Here is a 26398-nt window from a genome sequence, read left to right on the forward strand (position 1 = left end):
GTATACCCCCTCAGCTTGGGCCTCTCTAGTTTACCTGTATCGTCTGTTGTCTCAGGTCACCCGTACGTGAAGTCCAGCGCGTGTTGGTTTAATAGAGGCTAGGGCAATGGTGGTTTTGAATTAAATTTACTTTAAATAAGAAGGGCATTACTTTTATTTATTATTAAAAGGGCATGGCGTTTAGAAAAAGGGCATGGCGCTGATAAAATGGGGCATGGTGCCGCGCCACGCTAGTTCGCTTTAGATTTAACACTATATGTATAGATATGATGAAAAATAATTTGTGTTTTTTCTTTGTTTTAGTGCATTTTTTCTCTTGTTTTAACTGTTTACAATTTTCAATTTACTAACCTGAGAGTCAAGCTTCGAGCTATATAAAGCAAGATACAGAGCTTTGTGCACAATGCTACTGAATGTTTGTACACAAAGCTGAGGTCATGCTTTAGTTCATTTATATTTTAAATCCAGCTATGGTGAATAGAAAATACCAAAATTAAAAATCGTAAGTTGAATTTAATAACTCGTGTTAACAAAAACATGACTCAAACCAAGCTATGTATCTTGCTTATAATTCTACGATTGATGCTGAAATTTTGGTTTATCAATTATATTGAAATGTCTTGCTAAAAGGATTATATGTTGTAACTTCTTTCTGGTGCCCCTTCTTAAACGATGAATTGCATAAAATCTACACAAATTGAGAGTTTTTTTAACACAAGTAAATACAAAACGAGTTCTTTTTAACAGTTTCCATAGTGCAAACACATTATTATTATGAGGATAAAAGCATTATCATTGTTCTTTAAAAAAATATTGCAACGGAAAATCATCTTTGCTTGTTTAATAAAGATGAAAATAAATGGTGGGTCTTGGTACAATAGAGCGACATGCCTGCCAATACATTGATTTGAAATATAGCTCTTTAACATATGTGACAATATTTTTCAAGTTTATTCAGTCAAGTGAGTAGGGATATGAAACGTCATATGAAATGAATTCACACTTTTCTTCTTTTACATATAGGATTTTTAAAAATAAAATACAATAACTAGTAAGTAGTGGAGGGAGAAAATGTACCTTTATGCTCTCATGTATTTTAATCGTTTTATAAAGTGGACACCAACTAAATATTTAATTATTTATTTTGCATATGATCTTATTTTCGGTAAAAATAGTATTCCATAAAGGTAAATATGTGCAAAAATAAGTTTAGAATTCGAATATTCATTATTGGTTAATCTACAGAGGGGCCATATGGCAGGATGCAAGATGTTTAGAGACTAAGACTTTTCGTGACCTAATGTTAAAGACGTTTCGAGACCTTTTGGGACTTAGAATAATTTTTTTTGGGACTTGATGAAAGGCTATGATGAAAGATGTAACTTAGCTGCATAATTAATCCATGATGAAGCCGTATTATTATCAATTTTTAAAAAATAATGAATCGTAACATGGCATACTATCCTTTGCATGCGGGTCCGGTAAAAGCTCTATAGGTGAGATATCGATCCTTATCAAATTGTCTGAGTGATCTGTAAAGTGTGGTTGATTTTAATGAAAACATTAATTTAATGATTAAACATGTAACATGCAAATGAAAACCAGGAAAAACTCCTTTCTTTTTTGTTTTTTGCCTACTTGCGTTGAGTCATATAACTGAGTAAAACTATTTTTTCCCAAAATGGCATTTTGTCGACGAAAAAAATAAGGGTACAGGAGCCTGTACCAAAAAGGGTCAAGTTAATAAGCCCCGACAGTAATATTAACAGTTGATCTATTATACGGTTACCTCAGCCATTATTTCATACATTTACTAGAAATATCCAAGGAGGGATCGGGGCTACCGATAATTGTTATAAAAACAATCAGATCACACCTTTTAGCCTGACCTGTGGATAGGTGTACCCAGGTGTTAATTATGAGGAGACTAATGAAGATCTTATTCTAAGTCCCAAAAGATCCAGGACCCAAAAAGTCTTAGTCCCTAAACATCTTGTCAGGTCACGAAACGTCCGGGTCCCTTAACATCTTGGTCACGAAACGTCTAGAATTCATATGGCACAATATCTTTTGAACGCCCATATAAAGCCAGTGTTGCTCAGGTGAGCAATGTGGCCCATTGGGCCTCTTGTCTATTTATCTTACATGTGTCGTATTAACCGTTTATAGTAAAATCCTATCCAGCATTCTATCATGATACTAATTTCTTAATTTTTTAGATCAAATTAACCAATAGTACATGTAAATCATATCTGTAAGCATTGAAAATAAAAAATTTATGTAAACAATCGAAGTTCTTAGGAAAAAGTACGTAACATATTTACATATGTATCGAATATATTAAATCATACGCGGAGTGTGTACCTGTGTAAAAATTAACTTTTATGCAATATTATTTGTTTTTTATGCATCAGATTTTACAGAAACAAAATATTTATCATATAATTTTATTTAGTTAAAACCAGAGTTGTATTTTAATTGAACCCGTTATTTTCCGTGTGATATTTGAATTTGGGCTGAAATGTTTTGGCAATCGGCTAGGGTGTGTGGAAATAAAAACAATGTTAACAAATCGTATGCGGAATGTGTATCTGCAAAAATATCTATTTAAATTGTATGCAATATAATTCGTTTTTAGCTCACCTGAGCTGAAAGCTCAAGTGAGCTATTCTGATCACATTTTGTCTGTCTGTAAACATTTTTACATTTTACACTTTTTATCTAAAAAGGCTTGTCCAATTTGAATTAAGTTTGGAACAAAGCAGCCTTATGGGAAGACAAATATAAATTGCAGAAATGAAATACCGATCTTTTTTTAAAGCAGAGAAAACCTCTAAACTGTAGAAAAAGGGGGGTGCATTTTAAAAAATCCTCATCTCAAGAACTACTGAGTCAAATTCAACGTAATTTTGCAAAAATAATCCTTATGGGAAGAAAAAATATAAATTGCAAAAATTATTGGCGAATTCTGCTTCAAATTTGAGTAATTTACGAAAATTAAAAAAAAGAGATAATCGCTGTCTATTAGTTTATAACTTTAGGTTCGGTATTCCATATCGAAAACGAAAGTTCATTGTTTAAGGCAGCCATGTTTGAATGTAGACGCATGACAAACGGGTCAAACTGACAAAGATGAATTTGCTTGTTGTTTACATGCGAAGGGATACTTGAAACATGCTAAATATATCTTTGCTGATTTCGTGAAGTGAATTGAGGTTAAATCGTTCAATGCGTTGACATTTTTTACTCGTGACCTTGTTTTTACGTTGTTTTGAATTTCGTTTATGCTTTTTAACTTGAGGGAAAATATCGCCTGTATTTTGGAATTTTTACATATCGAATCAAATATAGACTTCGGTAAATCAGACAGTTAGTTGTTTACCTGCGCAAGATGAGTGAAATCTGATGCACTAACAACATATTATATTATAAATACTATACATTCTATTGGTAATTCGGTATAATCTCTATGTTACTGGCACTGTACCAGTTATCGGCTATAATTTTACGTTTTCTTTTTGTGTTTCCTTATTTCTTGATATATTTGAATAAAACTTGACATACTTTGAATGGTGAACTCCTTATTTTTATATCTGTTAGAATTTATCACAATTTAGAACCCAAACATATTGTTTTCGTGCTATTTAGCCGAGTTTTTACGATTTACTGTACCAATTATCGGCTTCGTGATAATAACCCAGTAAAATTCCTTTACATGTTGATTTCATATTCTGCAAAGTGAAAATTGAATTATGTTCCTTGCAGGGTCAACCTGTAGGTCGTGGGGGTTATTATACATAAACAAAACTCATAAAATTATCCGTTTATCATCATACGGTAATACATAAAAACGTATGCTGTTCAATACATAATTGTGCAATCAGGCGTTCAACTACTCTATTAATCCTTCAGAATTTAGTGAATTCCTATTGTTGAGAAATTTAATATGTATTGATATTATATGTCAAATCAAAGAAAGGATATAATAACGTATCACAAAGAGGTCATATTCTATTTTTAACTTATTACGTCACTTCCCCCAATGCTGAAAGTGCAAAGATGTAAATCAGCGGTAAACAATGATCGTTAAAGCTCATGTTTAAAACATATTCAAGAAAGTTTTCAAGCAAACTTACTTTTCTTTATTCGAAACAGACGACTGAATTGAAAAATCTCGGATAGTCGCATGCTGTAAACCCAAACTCTCAGTTTAGCCGATAACTGGTACAGTACCAGTATGGTTGATTATAATGCAATGTGTTTTGTTAAGATGCTCTGCATTTTCAGTCTAAACGGAGATTGTTTTTACTGCTAGAAATATATAGGTATATATATGTTATGAAAAATAAATTGTGCATTTTCTTTGTTTTAATGCATGTTTCCTCTTTGTTAATTGTTTACAATTTTCTCAAGATACAGAGCTTTGCTCACAGAACTGAGGCCATGCTTTTGTTCATTCTGAATAGGAAATACCAAGTTTAACTAGAACTTTTTTTATACCCCCGCTCCGAAGGAGAGGGGGTATAATGTTTTACCCTTGTGTGTCTGTCTGTCCGTCCGTCTGTCCGTCCGTAACAAAAATTTCTGTCGCATTTATCTCAGCAACTACTTATCGCAGATGCTTGAAATTTTAACACAGCGTTTGTTAAGGCATGCCTATTTTTTAACCAAAATTTTCAAACAAATTTTCGTCAAAGATTTCTCAGCAGCTGCTTATCGCAGATGCTTGAAATTTTTACACAGTGTTTGTATAGGCATGCCATATTGTGGGATATATTTTTGTACCAATCGGACGTCAACTTCCTGTTAAAGACGACTTTGCTTATTTTTTAAACAAAATTTTCAAACAAATTTTCGTCAAAGATTTCTCAGCAACTGTTTATCGCAGAAGCTTGAAATTTTTACACAGTATTTGTATAGGCATGCTATATCGTGGGATGTATTTTTGTACCAATCAGACGTCAACTTCCTGTTAAATGACGACTTTGTTTATTTTTTGCCAAAATTTTCAAACAAATTTTCGTCAAAGAATTCTCAGCAACTTTTTATCGCAGATGCTTGAAATTTTAACACACTATTTGTTATGGCATGCCATATTGTGGGATATATTTCTGTACCAATCGGGTGTCAACTTCCTGTTAAATGACGACTTTGTTTATTTTTTGCCAAAATTTTCAAACAAATTTTCGTCAAAGATTTCTCAGCAGCTATTTATCGCAGATGCTTGAAATTTTTACACAGTGTTTGTTAAGGCATGCCATATTGCGGGATATATTTTTGTACCAATCGGACGTCATCTTCCTGTTAAATGAGTACTTTATTTTAGCCAAAATTTTCAAACAAATTTTCGTCAAAGATTTCTCAGCAGCTATTTATCGCAGATGCTTGAAATTTTAACACACTATTTGTTTAGGCATGCCATATTGTGGGATATATTTCTGTACCAATCGGATGCCAGCTTTCTGTTAAATGTCGACTTTGCTTATTTTGCATATTCACATCATAGCGGGGGTATCACTAGTGAGCATTGGCTCACAGATTTCTTGTTGTCTTCAACAAAAAGCAAGGGCTTTTCGACAGCCCCATTATCCCTTTTTAATTGAATGTTCAACAAAAATATTCTAAAAAGTTCTAAACGCCTTGGTATCCCCAGTTGCTTAGATAGGAACTTATGAGTAGTGCAATGTGAAAAGAAAGATAACTCCAGAACTTAACAGGTAGCTTCACTTCTAATTTCCAGAAGAATATTTTCAAAAAATCATATTGAAGTAAGTATTCATTCCCCAAACACCAAATTTGGTATGCCTACAGTATTTATGCTCTATATTCTTGGAGCAAAGCGAGATAACTCTTTCTGAAAATGTTTTTGAAATTTAAACAAGTTGTGATCTTCAGGCCTTTCAAACCCCTATAAGGAGTCAAAAAGTGGCCCACTCGGACCATAATTTTAAGATTGTACTCTTTATTCCAAACAATAGACTGAAAAGATTTTGAAAATCGGAAGAGAAATAAAAAAGTTACAGCAAAAGGGCTGTTTTCAACGTTAACCCCTACAGATCCCTAATGTTTCAAAATTTTGTACCCAAGACCTTTTCCGGTCTGCGCATTGTTTGTGTCATTATACTAGTGAAATATTGTAATGTTAACTTGAAAACTTTTTGAGAAAACTTGGAACGCGTGATTTCAATTTAACATTGAAACTCCTATAGACAATTTTCATCAACCCATAAAACCGGAAGTACTACATATTTTTTGTTAAGACTTAAAATGTATGTTAACTACTGCTACGTTAACAATATGAAGGCATCTTCTTAAATTTCTAAGGTCATTTGATTTTTTTTTTGATTTTTTATCCCCCCTTTTCTCAAGTTTAAGGTCAAATATCTTAAAAACGATAAGATATAGAAAAATGTTACTGACAAATTTGTACAACTTGACAAGATACATCTTATTCTAAAATTTGAATACTCTAACTCAAAAAGTAAATAAGATATTGCACTTTATTCAATTTTTAGTGACATCCTTGTGAAAACCAGAAGTAACGGAACCGGAAGTTCAAAACCTTACATACGCGTGTCATCAACAATTGCTTTAAGACAGTTGCATAATTGTTTCAATATGTCTTTTCGTTTTAAAAAAATCGCCGACACAAATTCTGTCGAGAATGATGATAAAAAAAGACGAAAACAATAGGTCTTTTCGACCGAAAGTCGAAAAGCCCTAAAAAAATCTGAAGTTGAATGTAATTAACTCTTGTAAACAACAAAATTGACTCAAACCAAGCAAAATTGTGAGTTCTGTATCTTGCTTATAATTCTTCAATTGACGCTGATATTTTGATTTATCACTAGAAATGTCTCACTAAACGTTAAATACTTGTACAAAAAAATTAAAAGGATGATATGCTGTAACAACTTTTTGGGGCCCCCTCCTTATACAATGAATCTACACCAATTTGTTGGTTTTTCAGACACAAATCAAAACGACCTCTTTAAAAAGGCTTAAAACATTACTGTTACGGGGATAAATGTATTTTCGCTATTCTTAAGAAAAAAATTACAGCGGAAAATCCTCTTGATTTTTAGCCATTTGTTAACGTTGATTTTAAATAAAGGGTGGGCCTTAGTAAAAAAAGAGCGATATGCCTGTCAATACATTGAGGCTCATTTGGGGGGGGGGGGGGGGGGGGGGGGGGCTAGACCTTATCAGAAATCTTGACAAGCAAAAAAAAAAGAAAAACAGATTTTGGGTACGGCTATGTTTAACTTTGCAAAAGAAAAAGTGGTGGGGGGGGGGGGGGGAACCCCCTCCCCCTTCACCCAGTTCCGACGCCTATGCATTGATTATATATGTAATATGTAACATCATTTATCCTTTCCTATATGTGACGCGTCATGAGACTTTGGGTCCAAATGCGGCATTTGCAAAACAAAGAATTGACGTCATAAACATCGCACGTTTTTAACAAGCCGCCGATATTTTACCCCCCAATTTATTTTTTCGCTGGAAAAGAAACAAATTGTTAAAATAAAAAATAGTATGCTGTTTCTAGATTTTAGCCATGTGAAATAAAACCATTGCATATCGAGATGTAATTAATGCCTTTTTAGACCGCATTATATTGTTTAAATACAATGAAATGAAAGCGAAAGTAGCTGTTAATGTTATCTCCCTTTTCATAAACGTAACTTCCGCTGTCAATGTAAACTATCTTCTGCTCGTTATGTTATTTTGCCCACCGTGAAATGTGTTCGTAATGTCATCATGAGTCAAAGCAGCGTGTTGTCGAGTGCCAGTACAATCCCCCCGTCAATTATAGACCAGGACGACAACGATTTTAACGACGAACTGTCGCATGTGAATGATTTGTTTTTCGGAAATGTGGAATTAAATGTCGGCGCCGAGTGCTCAGCGGTAACTAGTGGTTCTGATGAAAGTGACTGTGATAGTGAAGATGTGTGTAATGATCTGAATAACAACGATGATAATGACTTTGAAATTTCTGATTCTGACAAAAGAGAGGCGCAGTGTGTGCATGATTTTTATGAAAACACTTGTGGATGCAGCAGACTCTATGGTAAGCCATGTAGTTCCATTGTTGACAGAAATGTGCTCAATGATTACAGAAACGTGTGTTTAGAGACAGACAAATCTGAACTAGATATGCTGATAAAGGTGCAGCTCTTCCATCATAGAAATAATTCTTCAGAAACATATTCCAAGAAACACAAGACAAAGGAAAGAGAAAGGGTGAGACAAGTTTATCATTTTAGTGGACTCCAGGTGTGTAGAGAGACATTTGCTTTCGCCCATGGGATAAGTAGGAAAACCATTGATTCCATTGCTAGATCCCTTGATCAAGATGGGTTTGGTGCTAGAGTTCATGGCAACAAAGGTAAATCCCCTAAACATGCCTTAACAATGGAGGATGTGAAGAGAGTCAAACAGTTTCTTCTTAGTTATGCCAACAAATATGGACTTCCCCTACCTGGCAGGCTACCAAATTTCAGAAATGAGAAAACTATTTTACTGCCCTCTGACAAAACCAAAGCAGAAGTTCACCAGGAATATTTGACACTTCCTGATGAGATGTCATTGAGAAAGATATGCTTATCTCAATTCAAAACAGTATGGCTTGAGCAGTGCCCTCATATTTTGATCATGAAGCCTGCCACAGACCTCTGTCACACCTGCCAGTCCTTTTCGTCAACTCTTTCATGCAGCGGCAATTTGAACGAAGAGGAAAAAGAGGATATTCTATCAAAATATCAAGAGCATGTTGGACATGTCAAAGAACAGAGGGACCATTACAGGGATCAGTGTGCTGCGGCCAAATCAACATTTGTCCAACTCACCCCAGAGCAAAAAATAAGAGGTATTGCATATTCATTCTAAAGTAGGATCATGCATAATTAAATGTATGTGTAAAATACCTAAATAATATTTGTAAAATATATATTTTTTTACATGATTTAAGAATAAGTTAGTAACTATCATTTTGTATGTATAATAATAAATTAAAAATTTATTTTAACCAAAATATAAGCTAATTACAGTGTTTGATGTGGACGTGTAATGAATTCTATATTTGAACTTTGCAAGTAAATGAACTCAATTTTTTTTTATATAAATTTGTTATTGAAACACTGCCAGTTTAGTTTTGCAAAAAAATAATTAAGTTTTAATGTTTTGTTTCTTTTTCTTAGGCCAGCCACCCTGCACATTGCAGTCTGAGTTTCATTATAGCTTTGACTATGCACAACAAGTGCATTATCCTCACTATGCACAACAAGTTGGGCCATTGTTTTTTAAAACACCTAGAAAATGTCAATGCTTTGGCATCTGCTGTGAGGGATCAGGTACATGACTATGATTCTTATCAATATCTTTAAATATACACCCTATGAGAATACATAATTATGTACCATAAAATCAAATTTATCTGAAGAGGTCTACTTTTGTGATTTTAATGATTGCAAATTACATAGTGAAATAATTACTTTTATTTTTTACGAATTGAATGTAATGATTATATTTTTAGGCACCCAGATATTTTATCTTGTGGATGAAGCTCAACACTCAAATAAAGGCGCAAACACTGTGACCAGTATGCTGCATCACCATTTCATGAACCATGGTCTTGGTGAAACAGATGTCAAGCTTCACATGGATAATTGCAGCGGGCAAAACAAGAATAACACAGTCATCGGGTAAATATCTCATAGAAAAGTGTAAATTGAAAAAAAAAACCTTGCACTTGTTAAGTTTTGTGTAAAATATAAGTTTGGTTTAAGTTGCCATTTAATCTATATGTACTGTATTTGATAATGTCAATGAAACTTATTATAAGGTGCCCCCCCCCCCCCCCTCCCCTATTCAAGGGTAAGGATCAAATGATTAGCAGATCAGAAATCTTTAACTAATTAGGAAGAAAATTGTCAGTTTGTAGTTTATTAATGCATTAAGTGTCCTCTATAACAAGAATGATTTTGCATGCTAATGATAATTTTTGCAATAGATATGGTATGTGGAGAGTAATGACTGGTCTCCATGAGTCAGTGGAATTTTCAATGATGGAAGCTGGCCACACCAAGTTTAACCCAGATTGGCATTTTGGGTTATGGAAAGTCAAATGGAGGCACTCGAATGTTGAAACCTTAGCGGAGATTGCTGCCAGCGTTTTGAAATCCTCCAGGAATGGCCACAATGTCCCGCAGTTGGTTGATGATCCTGTTGCTCCTCTCTTCTTTTATGACTGGGCAACCTTCTTCAAGAGGATCTTTAAACCAATACCCAGTTTAAAGTCATATCATCATTTTAGGTAATTTTATAAATAGATAGACTAAAGTTACACATAATACATATCAGTCTATGATTTGTATCCAATGGTTTGTTTTTTTGTTTTCTATCACCTACATGTAGTTTGTGGGTAATTGTAAGAATTGCTTTGAATGTTTCAGAATGGACAAAGATCATCCTGGTATTGTGTTTGTAAGGGAGTACGCAACAAGTCAGGAAGTGGCAGTCAACATCCTCAAACCTGGTGCAGCAGTTGACCCTACTGTTCTTCCATTAGTGATTCCTCCATCAGGGCTTGATGCACACAGACAGTGGTACCTATTCAATGAAGTTGCTCCCTATTGTGTCAACAAGGAAAGCTGTCCAAAGCCAACCATGCCAAAACCTCTCGTCAAGATAGACTCACCGTCACTGGCCAGGAAATGCAGCAAATGTAAACTGACTGGACACAATAAAACAACATGTAGAATATAAACTAAGTTATATCTATCCATTTAAAATGCGATGATACTTCAATGTTCACTTAAATATTGTATTTGTTCAACTTCTTTTCATATTTCTTCACTATTGATTGATGATTGGATGAATGAATGGAAGGATGAATGAAGGAATGAATGAAGGAATGAATGAATGAAGGAATGAATGAATGAATGATCGATTGAATGCATAAATGATTGTTTTAATTGATTAATTGATTAAAACATGATATTCAATTGTTACAAAGTTTCATATCTTGATTTAGTTTTAAAAGTGGTTTAATTTTTTTAAACACAAATTACTTTTTCCATTGATAATCATTTTACTATGATTAGTTATTTCATAGAATGCTAACAATAAATTTTTTTAAGGTACTGCATACTGTACTTAATTTATCTGGTTACAGCTGGTTTAGATGGGTGAATAAATGATATAACTAAATTGAAGACTGCTAAACAACAAAGAATACATTTTAAAGTGTTTTGACATGTAACTTAATATGTGTTACATGTAATCAAACATGCAGAATTTATGTAGTAATTGCGCAGTAATGCACATTAAGCAGAAATGCCTACATAGTACAGCAATCTTTGTGGCGTCATATCTCAAAAACTAGCTTGTATATGAGAGTAAAATTTCATAATATTAATTTTGGACATATAAGGTGTAAGAATAAGCAAAAATCTCATTTTTGAAAATTTCCTCATTTGGACCCAAAATGTCATGACTGGTCACATATATGTAATATGTTACATCATTTATCCTTTCCTATCGTGTATCAACCCTCTCCTATTGTGCGTGTATACTGTTTTATCGTGTGTTAATCCTATTCTATTGTGCGTGTATACTGTTCTAACGTGCTTTAATCCTATCCTATCGTGCGTGAATCCTATCCTATCGTTTATCTTGTAAAAAATAATGTTGCGGGAAATGTACTTAATATTAGAGTATATCATATTTCTGCGAGACATTTATACACCTGTAAATGATTGCTTTTGTCTATTTAGATGTTGATACTTTCCAACACAGCCAAAAGATTATCAACAGTGGGGGAAATTGTGAATCTAATGTCAGTGGATGCTCAGAGATTCATGGACCTTATGACATATGTTCATACAGTTTGGTCAGGTCCATTGCAAATTATTGTAGCATTGTATTTTTTATACATGGAACTTGGTCCAAGTATATTTGCTGGATTTGGAGTAATGATAGTTTTAATACCAATCAATGCTTTGATAGCAAAAAAGACAAGGGATTTGCAGGTAAAAACGAATTTTGTGGATTTGTCTTTGTATTTTTGGAAAATAAAAATTGTGTTACTTACATTTAAAAGTATTAAAAATGAATTCAAAGAAGTTTTTTTGTGCCATATTGGCTCAGTTTTTAAAAAATTGTGTTACTTACATTTAAAAGTATTAAAAATGAATTCAAGGAAGTTTTTTGTGCCATATTGGCTCAGTTTTTAAGAATTTTATTCTAAACAATATCACAAATCTTGTTATTTTGAAATTCAGGTAAAACAAATGAATTTGAAAGATAAAAGAATAAAAATGATGAATGAAGTACTAAATGGGATTAAGGTAAGAAAGTTAACGTGTGTTTGTATAAATTAAAAAATTCACCAATTTTTATATTTATTTTTTTTTTTAGCTTACCCAGGCCAAAAGCTCCAGTGAGCTTTTCTGAATGAAATTGCTTTGTTTTCTTTCATTGTTATTGTTGTTGTGAGCAGCATCAGAGTTGCAAACATTTCACAATTTCATTTCTCCAAAAACCGTTTAGCACTCTCTGAGAGTTGTTTTGTTTCACAAAACAACCTTAAAATGATATACATAACCCTTTTCTTAGAGTTTGTGCAGTACTTCTAATGAAAAATTGAAGAAAAATAATGACACACCACTCTTTGGCATGTGCCCTCGTAGAATCAAAGTCGATGGCATGGTCCATTGGAAAATGATATTAATTCCAAATTATTTTAAAAGTATCAGATCCATATTTCAATTTAGAAAATCTCTTGTAGAATTTGTAAAAAAATTATTATACCCCAGCTTCGAAGGAGAAGGGGGTTTACTATTTTACCATTGTGTGTCTGTCTGTCTGTCTGTCTGTCTGTCCTTCTTTCCTTCTGTCTATTTGTAACAAAAATTTCTGTTGCATTTTTCTCAGCAACTATTTATTGCAGATGCTTTAACTTTTGACACACTATTTGTTTAGGCATGCCGTATCTTGGTATTTTTGTACGATTTGGACGTCAGTCAACTTCCTGTTAAATGACGACTTTGTTTATTTTTAGCCTAAATTTTCAAACAAATTTTCGTCTTAGATTTCTCAGCAACTATTTATTACAAATGCTTGAAATTTTAACACACTATTTGCTTAGGCATGCCATATCATATGGGATATATTTTTGTGCTTGCAATCAAATGTCAACTTCCTGTTAAATGATGACTATGCTTATTTTTAGCCTAGATTATCAAACAAATTTCCATTGATCATTTCTCAGCAACTATTTATCGCAGATGCTTGAAATTTTATCACACTATTTGTTTAGGCATGCCATATTCACTGTCGTGTATCCGCGCCGGTAGTGACATGTTTGGATAACATGAAAATGGCGGCACCGTTTGTTTCTTGATAAGTTTTCGTGTTATTTAACGCTTACATTGTTTACTTTTACATTAATGAGATCGTCAAATCTATTTAAAAGCATATTCAATCTTTAAATTTCTTCGAAGTTTATGTGAAAATTATGTAAATAAGCAGTTTATGTCGATTAATTGTGAACAACGGAACAGGTTTGGATGACCTTGTTTTTCCAAATAGGATCGGTTTGGATGCGCATCTGATACGGTTTGGATGTGGTTAATACATAAGAATTTAAACTGTTCTTTTAATTATATTTTCGCTAAGGGGATATTGCATCGCTACTGTGCGATATACATGCCCTCACTGCAAAGCATGCTTTAAATATTATGGAGATCGTCGTGTGACATTTGACCTTTGAATTAACATTGTTTAAAGAAATAAACATACACGTTGAAAGACTTGCATATTTAAGTCAACAAAACTTTATATACCGTAATTTGAATTTCAATTTTACACAATGCAAGCTCAAAATAACTTGGCTTAATTATAAAAATTGCATACAGAGTGTTTTAAAGATACCGGTATGTTAAGTCTGTTGCATAATCATTCAATCGATATTAATTTAGAAAGATTCAGCCTTACCAAAATCTTTACGACACAAATATAAACATGTGTTTACGACAGTTTTGATTAAGTTGGCTAACTTTATATGCTGTAAACGATGTCTGGAAAAAAAATTCAAAAGAGATCAGTCAAAAGACAGAATTATACCAACTCCAATATCAGCTTGAGGGCCGTAGGCCCGAGGGATGATATTGGTCAAGGGCTGATGCAGGCTGTGATATGGAAAAGGGGTATCTATTATCATATTTATTACATACTTAGTAATAATTTTTTTCTTTAAAATGAACTTGAACAAATTGATTTTAAATATCATGTGAAAGTAGTATGTACATATATTATATAAAAATATATGATCTAATTGTTTTAATAAACATATAGCTACTGAACTGGAATTTCCTCAGGCTTTAAAAGTTAACTGCTCCAAAACATTTGCTAGCATTTGAAGTTTTCAACTGCACTTAAAAATGTCGACTGTAACAAATGTTTTATTTTTCGTCTGTAAACATGCTTAAATGCCGAAACGAAAAAAAAGGCAGAGGAGTTCCGCGAGGGGTGTGATACGGATCCGTATGAGCCCTAGGGCTGATAACCTGTATCAGCCACGGAGGCCGATACGAGTTGTGTGATGTCATCTGTATCACATATGCCTAAAATCTGTATTTATTACTATTTATATACACTTGTCTAATTTTTTAAATTAATAATTGAAACGTCTCCAAACAACTTTTTAGATTGCAACAGCCTTAAAACCGCGCTTTGGCAAATTTTTTATGATGAAATTTTTAGCTCACCTGAGCTGAAAGCTCAAGTGAGCTATTCTGATCACATTTTGTCTGTCGTCCGTCTGTCTGTCTGTAAGTCCGTAAACTTTTCACATTTTCAACATCTTCTCAAGAACTACTAGGCCAATTTCAACCAAACTTGGCACAAATCATCTTTAGGCAAAGGGGATTCAAAGTTGTGAAAATTAAGGGTCACACCCGTTTTCAAGGGGAGATAATTAGAAATTAATGAAAAAATTCGAGAAATATTCAAAAACCTTCTTCTCAAGAACCAGAAAGCCTTGAGTTGTGAAAATCATGACCCCCGGGGGTAGGGTGGGGCCACAATGGGGGGTCGAAGTTTTACATAGGAATATATAGAGTAAATCTTTAAAAATCTTCTTCTCAGAAACTAATCAGCCAGGAAAACTGAAACTTGTGTGGAAGCATCCTCAGGTAGTGAAGATTCAAAGTTGTGAAATTCAAGACCCCCGGGGGTAGGATGGGGCCACAATGGGGGGTCGAAGTTTAACATAGGAATATATAGAGTAAATCTTTAAAAATCTTCTTCTCAGAAACTAAACAGCCAGGAAAGCTGAAACTTGTGTGGAAGCATCCTCAGGTAGTGTAGATTCAAAGTTGTGAAATTCATGACCCCCGGGGGTAGGGTGGGGCCACAATGGGAGGTCGAAGTTTTACATAGGAATATATAGAGTAAATCTTTAAAAATCTTCTTCTCAGAAACTAATCAGCCAGGAAAGCTGAAACTTGTGTGGAAGCATCCTCAGGTAGTGAAGATTCAAAGTTGTGAAAATCATGACCCCCGGGGGTAGGGTGGGGCCACAATGGGGGGTCGAAGTTTTACATAGGAATATATAGAGTAAATCTTTAAAAATCTTCTTCTCAGAAACTAATCAGCCAGGAAAACTGAAACTTGTGTGGAAGCATCCTCAGGTAGTGTAGATTCAAAGTTGTGAAAATCATGATCCCTGGGGGTAGGGTGGGGCCACAATGGGGGGTCGAAGTTTTACATAGGAATATATAGAGTAAATCTTTAAAAATCTTCTTCTCAGAAACTAAACAGCCAGGAAAGCTGAAACTTGTGTGGAAGCATCCTCAGGTAGTGAAGATTAAAAGTTGTAAAAATCATGACCCCCGGGGGTAGGGTGGGGCCACAATGGGGGGTCGAAGTTTTACATAGGAATATATAGAGTAAATCTTTAAAAATCTTCTTCTCAGAAACTAATCAGCCAGGAAAGCTGAAACTTGTGTGGAAGCATCCTCAGGTAGTGTAGATTCAAAGTTGTGAAAATCATGATCCCTGGGGGTAGGGTGAGGCCACATTGGGGGGGGGGTGTTTAAATTTTACATAGAAATATGTAGAGTAAATCTTTAAAAATCTTCTTCTCAGAAACTAATCAGCCAGGAAAGCTGAAACTTTTGTGGAAGCATCCTCAGGCAGTGTAGATTCAAAGTTGTGAAAATCATGATCCCTGGGGGTAGGGTGGGGCACAATGGGGGGTCGAAGTTTTACATAGGAATATATAGAGTAAATATTTAAAAATCTTCTTCTCAGAAACTAATCAGCCAGGAAAGCTGAAACTTGTGTGGAAGTATCCTCAGGTAGTGTAGATTCAAAGTTGTGAAAATCATGATCCCTGGGGGTAGGGTGAGGCCACATTGGGGGGAGGGGGTGTGTTAAAGTTTGACATAGGAATATATAGAGAATCTTTAAAAATCTTCTTCTCAGAAACTAATCTGCAAGATGATTCTTTATAATTGTTAAGACTTTGGCTCCAGGACAATTCTTCGGCCTCACAAGAAGGTTCAGAGTTTGATGTAGCTAAATATCCCATATATAAACAATTGTAAAGTATCTTTTTGAGAACTGCAATACTCAACATGTGATATGACTATAAAATTGAAGCAGGCAGCTATTTTTTCATTAGAATCTTTTTGTATTACAGTGGAGCCTCACTTATCCTGACACTTTTGTCCCCAGGCCAAATCGTCCGGATAGGTGAAGCGTCCGGATATCTGAATTGTGATATTTACCTTTAATATTTATGGAAACATAACTCTTAAATTAATTATACAATTAAATATTTTATTTTGATAGCCATAAGCACTACAAAAAAAGTTTAGATTTTTTTTAAATTAACAAAACAAAATATTGTTAAAAACATTATTTAAGGTATGTTTTTTCCACAGGAAACTTAGCGTACATTCTTCAATGCAACACATGTACATGTACATAACAATCACTGTATTAAACCGATAATTTAATTACATTCGCATTACAAAGCGAAGAGAAGAAAGTCGGTGTTCCACTTTACGCTGACAAATCTTTTTCTTCAAGCTAGCGGTGATCGCAACTCACGCTCTCTTGGCCGGTGGTGTTGACATGTTTGAAGCTGCTCAACATTTGATGATTGAAAATGGGTGAAAATCTGTATATATTCCCTTATTGATAATTGTCGAAGCTATTTTTTCATTGACAGAACTTACCCAAGCTAATTTTACGTATCCATCTTTCTATAGAGTTAATTGCACCCAAGCGATTTTTACAAGTAGCGTGAACACTCATCCACGCCATGTTTGGCATAAATTATTATTACACTGTTTATTGAACACACGCTATAAAATTAATGACGATACCCTGAACATCCCAAGCGGTCTTAATAACTATCGTAAACAGAACTCAAATTATCAAATATTTCATTTCAATTACGTTTTAAAATGAATAGGCGTACGAACGATCTAATCACACTACGATTAATAGAATTTTAATTCAATCAATAGATGACTTTTTTGAAACACAAATTAAACAATTTTCATGACATTTTAATCAAACAATAACAGTTCATAAGTTAAATGGCGACAATTAAACATGTCGCATTCATGGTTATCGTAATATCCTCGGGCGAGTACATAGCGTGACACAGGTGACCCCGATTACCGGACGAAGGCATTGTTTAAAACCAACAACCAGTGTCAGATGTTTTTACACCAATTTGCACTTGGGTATAAAAAACTTTTGTGCCCCCGAACACTTAAATGTGACCGTCCGGTTAAATGAGGTAAAATTTAAAGGAAAACTGTATTATGTGGTAAAATTTGACCGTCCGGATCCGGAACGCGGAATTCCGGATAAACGAGACAAATTATTGTGTAAAAATTCCGTTCCCAATAAAAATCGACCGGTAAGTGAAGCGTCCGGATATCTGGCGTCCGGATATCTGAGGCTCCACTGTACTGTATTGAGTTATTGCCCTTGATTTATTGATTCTTGATTATTTTAATTAATGCATCCACTGTTAACCAAATATTGTGATGATTATTTTTATACAATAATAAATATTCAATGCATATAAGTTGTTCTGCATAAGTTGTTTTGGGTTAGGCCGGATTAGTTTGTTTATTTTTTATTTCCAATTTTTAGATACTATGAATTATTTTAGGCCGGCACATATATAGGGACAGTGTCTATTGCACTATAATGAATGACTGTTTAGGGTTAAACTTGAACAGGTATGGATAGATTGAGTGTGTGGAGATCCCTGCTCTATCTAATCTTCGTGTTTTATAACCTACGATACAGGGTGTGCGGTCATTCCTGCCCTGTATTGCAATAATACAAGTGTGCGATCATACCTGCTTGTATTTGTGGTGGTTGCAGTGGAGCACTAATGTATGGTCATCCCTGCTGGTGTTCTGGCCTTTCAAGCGCAAGTGTGCAGCACTCCCTTCTTGCGTTAGGTTGAGCTGTTGGCGCAAGTGTGCGGTCATCCCTGCTTGCGTTAACGTTGGTACCACTTGAGTTGTGTAGGTGTTCGGTCCCTGCCTGCATAACGTTGAGTCCCTATATATGTGCAGGAGCGGTGATGAAAGTATTGGCAGCAATCAGGGCTATCCGAGTTCCAAGGGGGAAAAATGGATTTTATTTATACAGGATCTACATGTATTATTGTACATTGTCCAGATTGTATGTATTATGACTCCATTAAGCTGACTTTATCATACCTATTGTTCCTCAGGTGAGCGATGTGGCCCATGGGCCTCTTGTTATTATTATACTTTCATGTTTAATACCAACGCTAATTTTGTATTTTTCTGCAGTATCGCCACCTTAATTTCCCAAATGAGTCACCAAAGAAAGAATTTTACTTTTCAATAAACTAAATTATAATGTTGTAAATTATGTTATTAGTTCACTTTCTACGCATGCACTGTACTTAGGTGCATATGTCCTCTTCGTAAGCATTAGCTTCCATTATTTGTCATTGCAGTACAAAAGAACTAAATATTGGTTATGGATTTTAACTAACATGTTCATTGTTTTATTTTACATGTACAAAATTATGAACAGAATAGCAATATACATTGAAAATGAAATCAGCGCAATGTAAAATACCGGTATATTGTGTAATCAATTTTATTATTTTAGTTTGTTCATTGAAAAAATCAACAAAACTTCTTGATCAGTAATATATATAGATCCATATTTAGCGTTTTGATTTTCTGGTGAAAATTATGATTAAAAAAAATGGCGACGTTAAAAACTCAGGTCTCGTCATCGTCATCACTTGGATTTTTGGACCAACTATTTTTAACAACAGAGTAAATATGACTTAGCAGACCCACAGTTGCACACCGATAAAAGGCAAACTGTTTCATTTTTGTCTGAAATATAAAAAATGCTATATCTTCAAATTATTTAAACCGTACCATTTGCACAATTTATATTTTAGCATCCAATTAAGCATTGAATCATTATTTTTTGAAAGATGTGGTCTCATAACTGCAACGGTGTGCATACAAATTGAATAATGCGCGCTAGCGCGTTATGAAAATTTGTTTGCACACACCGTTGCAGTTATGAGACCACATCTTTCAAAAAATAATGATTCAATGCGTATATTTACGTTTTTAAACATTTTTTCCCTTTCTGCAAATATATTTATTTTTAAAAATTTCTGCCTTATTCAACGAGTAATGGGCAATTAACGAAAGAGCCACTGGAACAGTCGAATTATGCTGACAAAAATAGTCCAGAGCGTTTTAAATCATTGTACTGTAACACAATTTGACTTTTCATTCTGTAATCTGATGAATTTACTTTTGGTATACTAAAACAATAATCAACTGAAGTTATTTATCGCAAATCTTACACGGGTGTATTCGCTGCGAGTGATAAACTGATGCGTTGAGTGACGACACTATCGGGATTGCGAGTTCCAGTTATATAAACAAGCATTTTCATTGGCCGTTTTAGTACCCGCCCACCCTTACCTGCCGACGTGGTATTTGTGTCGTTTCTGCAATAATTGACTAAGAGTTCTCACAATAATCGCATCTTCTTTTTTTGTGTAAACAATTGTCAAAAACACGCTGTTAAGACAGGTTCAATCCCCAATTCATTTTTAAATATAATACATACTTCATCGAAATATTCAAATCCTTTTAGCTGTTAAACGCATCAATTTAAGATGAGGCTATATTTATTTTGTTGTAGCTTATTCCAAAGAATTCACAACAGATACTGACAATAAATATTACATAGCCTATATTGCATTTTGTTGAACTTTAACTGATTAATATGACACACTTAAAACTACAAGTGTGCATGTGTTTTCAAACATACCAAAAAATTGAATTTTACGGCATGTAAACGTGTTCAATTTTGGACTCATCTGTGATCAACGTTATTTTGTAACTCACTTAGTCTGTATAAACATTCATTTTATTATATGTTCTTCGATATTAATCACACAATATTTACTTCTGATGTTGACACTCATGACTGACACGCTAATCAACCTCGGATTGTATAATTCACGTGCAGATCGAGTCGCCATTTTACAGTTTTCAATGAATATAAACAAACCACACTTCTTCATTTTGCGGAGCTGTTGACGATGTTTCAAAGATTTCAATACATATTTATTGTAAATAAAACAGTGAAGACATATGCTGTAAAACGTCTAATGGATTTCACGGCGTGTCAACCCGAATTTTCCCGTGGATCTACATTTTGCAACAAGTTTTTTATGAGGAAAAACAGTTAAACTCATGCGATTTTCAATATATACAGTATATGGTACATTATGAACGGTAACGTAAAATTTATTTGTTCACTAAACAGTTTCTTGCGATTTTTTTTTCACAATGAACTGAATGACATTATTCGATAAGCGAAGTACAATCTTATTCTGTGACTGATAATCTATATGTGCCGATCCCTGCTTTTAGGGAACTTTTTCTTTTTCTTTTCATTAATATTTTACACATGTACGTGAACATCTCCCCGTTTGTTATTAAATAACTCTGTACGTAAATTTTTAACTTGCTAGTACAACTTTATGAGATGTTTTCTTTCTCCGACATATCTTTCCACGTGTTAGCATCATGTTCTCAACATGCATTTGATAAATGGGCGGGTCTATATAAATGCACCAATCAGAATCTTTATTTCAAATCACAATTGAAATACACACCGATTAGAAAGTGTCATCACTCAACGCAATGCTACATCGGTCGTAGCGAATACTTTCATGTAAGATTTGCGATAACAGTTAGAAAATATTCACAACAATGAAATATTAATCAGCGTAAGTATAATATCAGGTCGTAATCCGGTTTGAAGTCGCGAGGAAAGTCAGTCATGTTCTTTGAGAAATACTGAATGTATTCATACGCACCAGATTTGGTGATTGGGTCTTCTGTGTTATGCATAAACATCACTCCAATCAATCAATGCAATTTAATAGGGAAAAAGAAAGTAATTGTAAATATACCGGAATAATTCGTTAATCCAAACCGTACTTTTTATTTAGCAGGTGCATGAAGTAATTGCTATTTTTATACATATTAGTGTATTAAAAATATATTGAAGTGATTCATTTGGTTATAGTAATCCTTCAAATTAATTTTGGCTGCTTCAGATTTTTAGTATGTGTTATATTATCTACGTTCCCATACCAAAAAAAAGCACTAAAAAGTTATACCTATGAGCCCTTAAAAAAGTTACAAAAAAGTCATAACTAAGTTAGCACAATTTGGAACCATCTGATCAATTATGGTTCCAAATTAGCATCAAAAAGTTATACCTATATTGTAACTTTTTGCTTAAGTACAAAAAAGTCATAACTAGAGTGTAACTATTGACAATTTATTTTTTTCATAAAAATAAATAGGTATTAAAAAGTTATCAAAAAGTTATAATAAAGTTATCATTTAGGTACAAAAAAGTTACAAATTAAAGTTACAGAAAAGTTATCATTTAGGTACAGAAAAGTTATACATATAGTTACAGAAAAGTTATCATTTAGGTACAGAAAAGTTATAGATGTAGGTACAGAAAAGTTATACATATAGTTACAGAAAAGTTATCATTTAGGTACAGAAAAGTTATAGATGTATAGGTACAGAAAAGTTATACATATAGTTACAGAAAAGTTATAGATGTAGGTACAGAAAAGTTATACATATAGTTACAGAAAAGTTATCATTTAGGTACAGAAAAGTTATAGATGTAGGTACAGAAAAGTTAAAGATGTAGGTACAAAAAAGTTATCATTTAGGTACAGAAAAGTTACACAGAAAAATTACAGATGTAGGCAAAAAATATCTATCTGTATCATAAACTTCAGATAAAAAAAAAAACACAGGTACAAGTACAGGTGTTATACTGATGAAAAAAAAGTCCCTAATGTTGACATGATCTTTTCATCAAATTGTTTTTGCTCTTGAATGGGAATTTAAAATCATATCTGTTCATGTGAGCAGAAGAACACAAGTCAATGTTTTTGTTAATCAATATGTTTACTGAATTATATTTACATCTAATGAGTATGCTTTCCTCTATTTCTTATGGAAACTTATAGTTAACGCCTTGTTTAACGATTGGTCGAAACCTACAATGACCTTAGAGAAATCATTGAAATAATCAGGATATCAATGCAGACTCACATTCCCATTGAAGACAATTTGGCTGTTTCTTTTAGCCAACGTACTGATGCACATTAAAAATAATATAGTAAATTTAACTTACTCTTTACAAACAATTTATTAATTTGTTAAAAGAAAGATGTAAATATAAACAATATAACTTTCTTTGACGATTCATGCAGGTAATGAAGGGAGCAATGATTGCAGAAAAAATTTACATAACTCGCTAATGCGGGTAATGTATTTTTTCTGCAATGTCGCTACATTCATATCCCGCATATGTCACCAAAAAAGCATTTTATTGTTTACATAATTATCTCAAATCATTACAGACCCTATATGCAAGTTTTTTAAATAAAGCAATAATCTAACATAAAAGCATTTGGGATTACATGTGTGTCTAATGTTCTTGCTAAATTTGAATAGAAAGTTTGAAAAACATTATTTTGTAAACCAAAATTTGACCAAAACCTTCATAATTAAAGCATGTTTTAGGTTAAATTCCTAACATACTAGCATGATTTTGTTCCAAACATACTAGTATGATTTTTAAAACAGTCCTGGTTCTAGATGATACCAATGACCTGCAGTAATTTATCAGCAAACAACTGGATCTGTTTCTTGAATCTGTTGAACTTCCTAAAATGTATAAAAAAGAATGTTTCATTATGGCAATTTCTTACTACATGTACTTTCATTGTAACTGTTAAAATCCTTGACAACTACCTTATACTTAAAACAGAAAATTATATAGCATACCAAGTTGAATATATATGTGACCAGCACCTGGCAGGTGAAAACTGGTTTCTGTTTACATGGCTGCATGTATTTCTATGGGAACGGTTGCTCTTGCATCTGATCTCTTTCATTGTATTATCCTCGTCCTCCATTAATCTAAAAGAAGGCAATAATATTTAAAACATGATACTGTTTGACAATTTTCAATATATGTAGCATAAATTATTATTAAATATCAGTAAAACTTTTCAATTCTCTGTTGACCTAGTACCCCCCCCCCCCCCCTCTAAAAAAAAAGTCAACATTGATACAGCAGTTGCCATTATATATTCTCAGATTTACAATAATTCATTTACTAAAAGATATACATAATAAATGGTTAAAAATTTAAAATCTGTATATCTTTACTTGATAAACACACACACTTACTTTTTTCATCTTGTATTAATGATGTATCTTCAATCTGGTGTACAGTCTGCTAGCTGGACTTGGTTGGAATTTTTTCTGCAATACAATGATACTCTTTTTAAAAGAGTCGGCCATAATTTGATTACATATAGAATGTACATCACTAGATATACATGGCTGCATAGACTTTGATATAGATGATAAAATCATGCACTTCTTATTAGAATTCTAGAAATATTCCAAATGTAATTCATTTCTAAGTGCAAAGCAATAATATAGAAATTGAGATAAGCAAACACAAATGAATTATTTAAAATGACTTGTTTGTACATCAGACTTACCCTGAATGGAAATGGTCATCCACAACTAAAGCCATATCATCTAGGTCTTAAGCATGTCTATCTTTATGAAACCACTGCTTGCAGTTTCATTACTACATACAACACGCTGTGATTCTGCATATTTCTTGAAAAAATCAGGAAAATCTTCACAACAACTCCTGTCTTCTTTGCCCATTTCAAAATTTGATGGCGGAATGGCAATTGTCCAATCAGAATTCACGAAAGTCAAAGTTTGAAATTTTGGCCAATCACGATACAGCCACGATTAATACCGGGATAAATCTTTAAAATTTATTTTGGTTAAAAAACAATATTATTTACTTAATATTATCTAAAGAATTCTGCATTTAATTGAAACAAATTTTAGTAATATTTTCTTTCCTTACAACCTGTTAGTTTATTAACCGATCATCAAAACTCGGCATTTCCGGTCTCAAGAGCCGCCATTTTGAATAATTTGAGGGAATTTTAAAAACTAAATCAATTTAAATACCAATGCATTTTTACAATTGATGAATATGTAAAACCAAAAATTATAACACATTTTTAAATAAAACATGTTTCCCAAAGTTTATAACACAGTCCTTATAGCTATGTGCTGTTATAAATTACGATGAGAGATAGGCTAGTACTGGGAAAACATACAGATGGAAATAGTAGTACTGTTCTTTGTTAACAGCATGTCTATTAATGAAATATGTGAATAAATATGATGAACCCATCTCATAATAACAAACAATGCTACCACCCCTCACCAGCCCCCCCCCCCCCTTTCTTCGCATGCATTCGATGTCGTGGGAAAATTCTGAATCAATTTCTAGAAATCTACTCTATTCCTTTCTTCATGGGGTAGGCCATGAAAAGTTGGAAAATTTTTCAGTGATAATATAAAGTTGATGCTACCCCTTAGTATTTAACAGTGTTTAAACGAAATCGTAATATGTCTAATGATGTTCAAGAGACCGATAACAAAATAATGCTTGCAGGAGCAAAATAAAAAATGTCTGCTGGTCAAAACACACATCAACTTTTTATCTTAAACAAACATCAGTGTCATCACAGCACGGACTAATCATGACCTCTTTAGACACCCTTTACTGTTAACCTGGGATGTGTGTGCGTTCAGGCGGAAAGTGATTTCCTGTTTCTGCCTTATAAAAACAATAAAATTTTGGACAGGTGTTTGTGTTGCAATTGATGGACTGGATTCCCGTTATAATGGTTATGTCATTGTTTTCAAACAAATCTTAGTGATTTTACTACCCAGTGTGTGATCAACCTACATCTACCCCCCCCCCCCCCCCCCCCCCCCCCCATCGTGATTTTTATAAAAAACAAAGTTATAACGATATTTTATATTAGTTTTTATATTTATTGTGATAAAAGTCTACTTTAGACTTGAACCTCTTGGATAAGATACACTTAAATTTTTAGTGTAAAAATGACAAAGTCCAAACACATTCACAAATTGACTAAGTTCAATGTAGGTACATTTTAGTTATACTGAAAAGTTTCTAAGTTCAATGTAGGTACATTTCAGTTATACTGAACATTTTCTAAGTTCAATGTAGGTACATTTCAGTTATACTGAAAAGTTTCTAAGTTCAATGTAGGTACATTTTAGTTATACTGAAAAGTTTCTAAGTTCAATGTAGGTACATTTTAGTTATACTGAAAAGTTTCTAAGTTCAATGTAGGTACATTTTAGTTATACTGAAAAGTTTCTAAGTTCAATGTAGGTACATTTTAGTTATACTAAGAAATTTCTAAGTTCCATGTAGGTACATTTTAGTTATAGGGCAAAAAGTTTAAGTCCAATCTAGGTACAAAAAAGTTATAACTTTTATGTGCCTAAATCTTAGGTACATAAAAGTTACACTTTAGTTACAGAAAAGTTATGACTAAGTGTAACTTTTTTTTGTATGGGTTATCTCGAAATAGATCTTGGTTTTAGCGTTAAAATGGCACGTTAACGATTGATATTCCTACAAACAAGTCGTTTTTATTTACGATGAACAAAAATAACACTCACTCTTTTCAATTGCAAAACCGTAAGAAAAATATGAACGACTGTTATGATTGTTTTAATTAATATTTACCTCATTGTCGATAGATAAAAGAACACAACACTCATTGTTTTTGCAATGGATACGCCATTTTCATGTTATCCAAACATGTCACTACCGGCGCGGATACACGACAGTGATATTGTGG

General features: G+C 33.4%; 2 protein-coding genes and 1 long non-coding RNA gene across 8 annotated transcripts in view; 2 read left to right on the plus strand and 1 right to left on the minus strand.

The window, feature by feature from the left end:
* The window catches only part of LOC128168234 (multidrug resistance-associated protein 1-like), a 404229-nt gene that overhangs the window by 185036 nt on the left and 192795 nt on the right, over positions 1-26398 (plus strand). For all 6 annotated transcript variants that reach the window (XM_052834423.1, XM_052834426.1, XM_052834422.1 and 3 more), the window contains 2 exons: positions 11784-12038; positions 12291-12356. In XM_052834423.1, the coding sequence (XP_052690383.1) occupies positions 11784-12038; positions 12291-12356 (321 nt within the window). The remainder of the gene's footprint in view (positions 1-11783; positions 12039-12290; positions 12357-26398) is intronic.
* Positions 8234-10961, plus strand: LOC128168237 (uncharacterized). Its single transcript, XM_052834429.1, has 5 exons — positions 8234-8875; positions 9207-9359; positions 9542-9710; positions 10019-10321; positions 10461-10961. The coding sequence occupies exons 1-5, from the start codon at positions 8422-8424 to the stop codon at positions 10771-10773; spliced, it is 1392 nt and encodes a 463-aa protein (XP_052690389.1). The 5' UTR covers positions 8234-8421; the 3' UTR covers positions 10774-10961.
* On the minus strand, positions 23213-25481 carry LOC128168243 (uncharacterized). The gene is made up of 4 exons (XR_008241311.1): positions 24185-25481; positions 23865-23939; positions 23457-23591; positions 23213-23336 (listed from the first exon to the last, which is right to left on the minus strand). It is a non-coding gene; the product is annotated as an uncharacterized LOC128168243 (long non-coding RNA).

This window comes from Crassostrea angulata, chromosome 10 (genome assembly GCF_025612915.1).
Source record: "Crassostrea angulata isolate pt1a10 chromosome 10, ASM2561291v2, whole genome shotgun sequence".
Classification (NCBI taxonomy): Eukaryota; Metazoa; Mollusca; class Bivalvia; order Ostreida; family Ostreidae; genus Magallana; species Magallana angulata.

Bases quoted from the DNA above. Each gene is read 5' to 3' on its own strand.
- LOC128168237 (XM_052834429.1), top strand. From the start codon at position 8,422: ATGGAGGATGTGAAGAGAGTCAAACAGTTTCTTCTTAGTTATGCCAAC. The intron at 8,876-9,206 runs GTATTGCATATT...TCTTTTTCTTAG, and splicing joins CCCAGAGCAAAAAATAAGAG to GCCAGCCACCCTGCACATTG. The intron at 10,322-10,460 runs GTAATTTTATAA...TGAATGTTTCAG, and splicing joins AAGTCATATCATCATTTTAG to AATGGACAAAGATCATCCTG.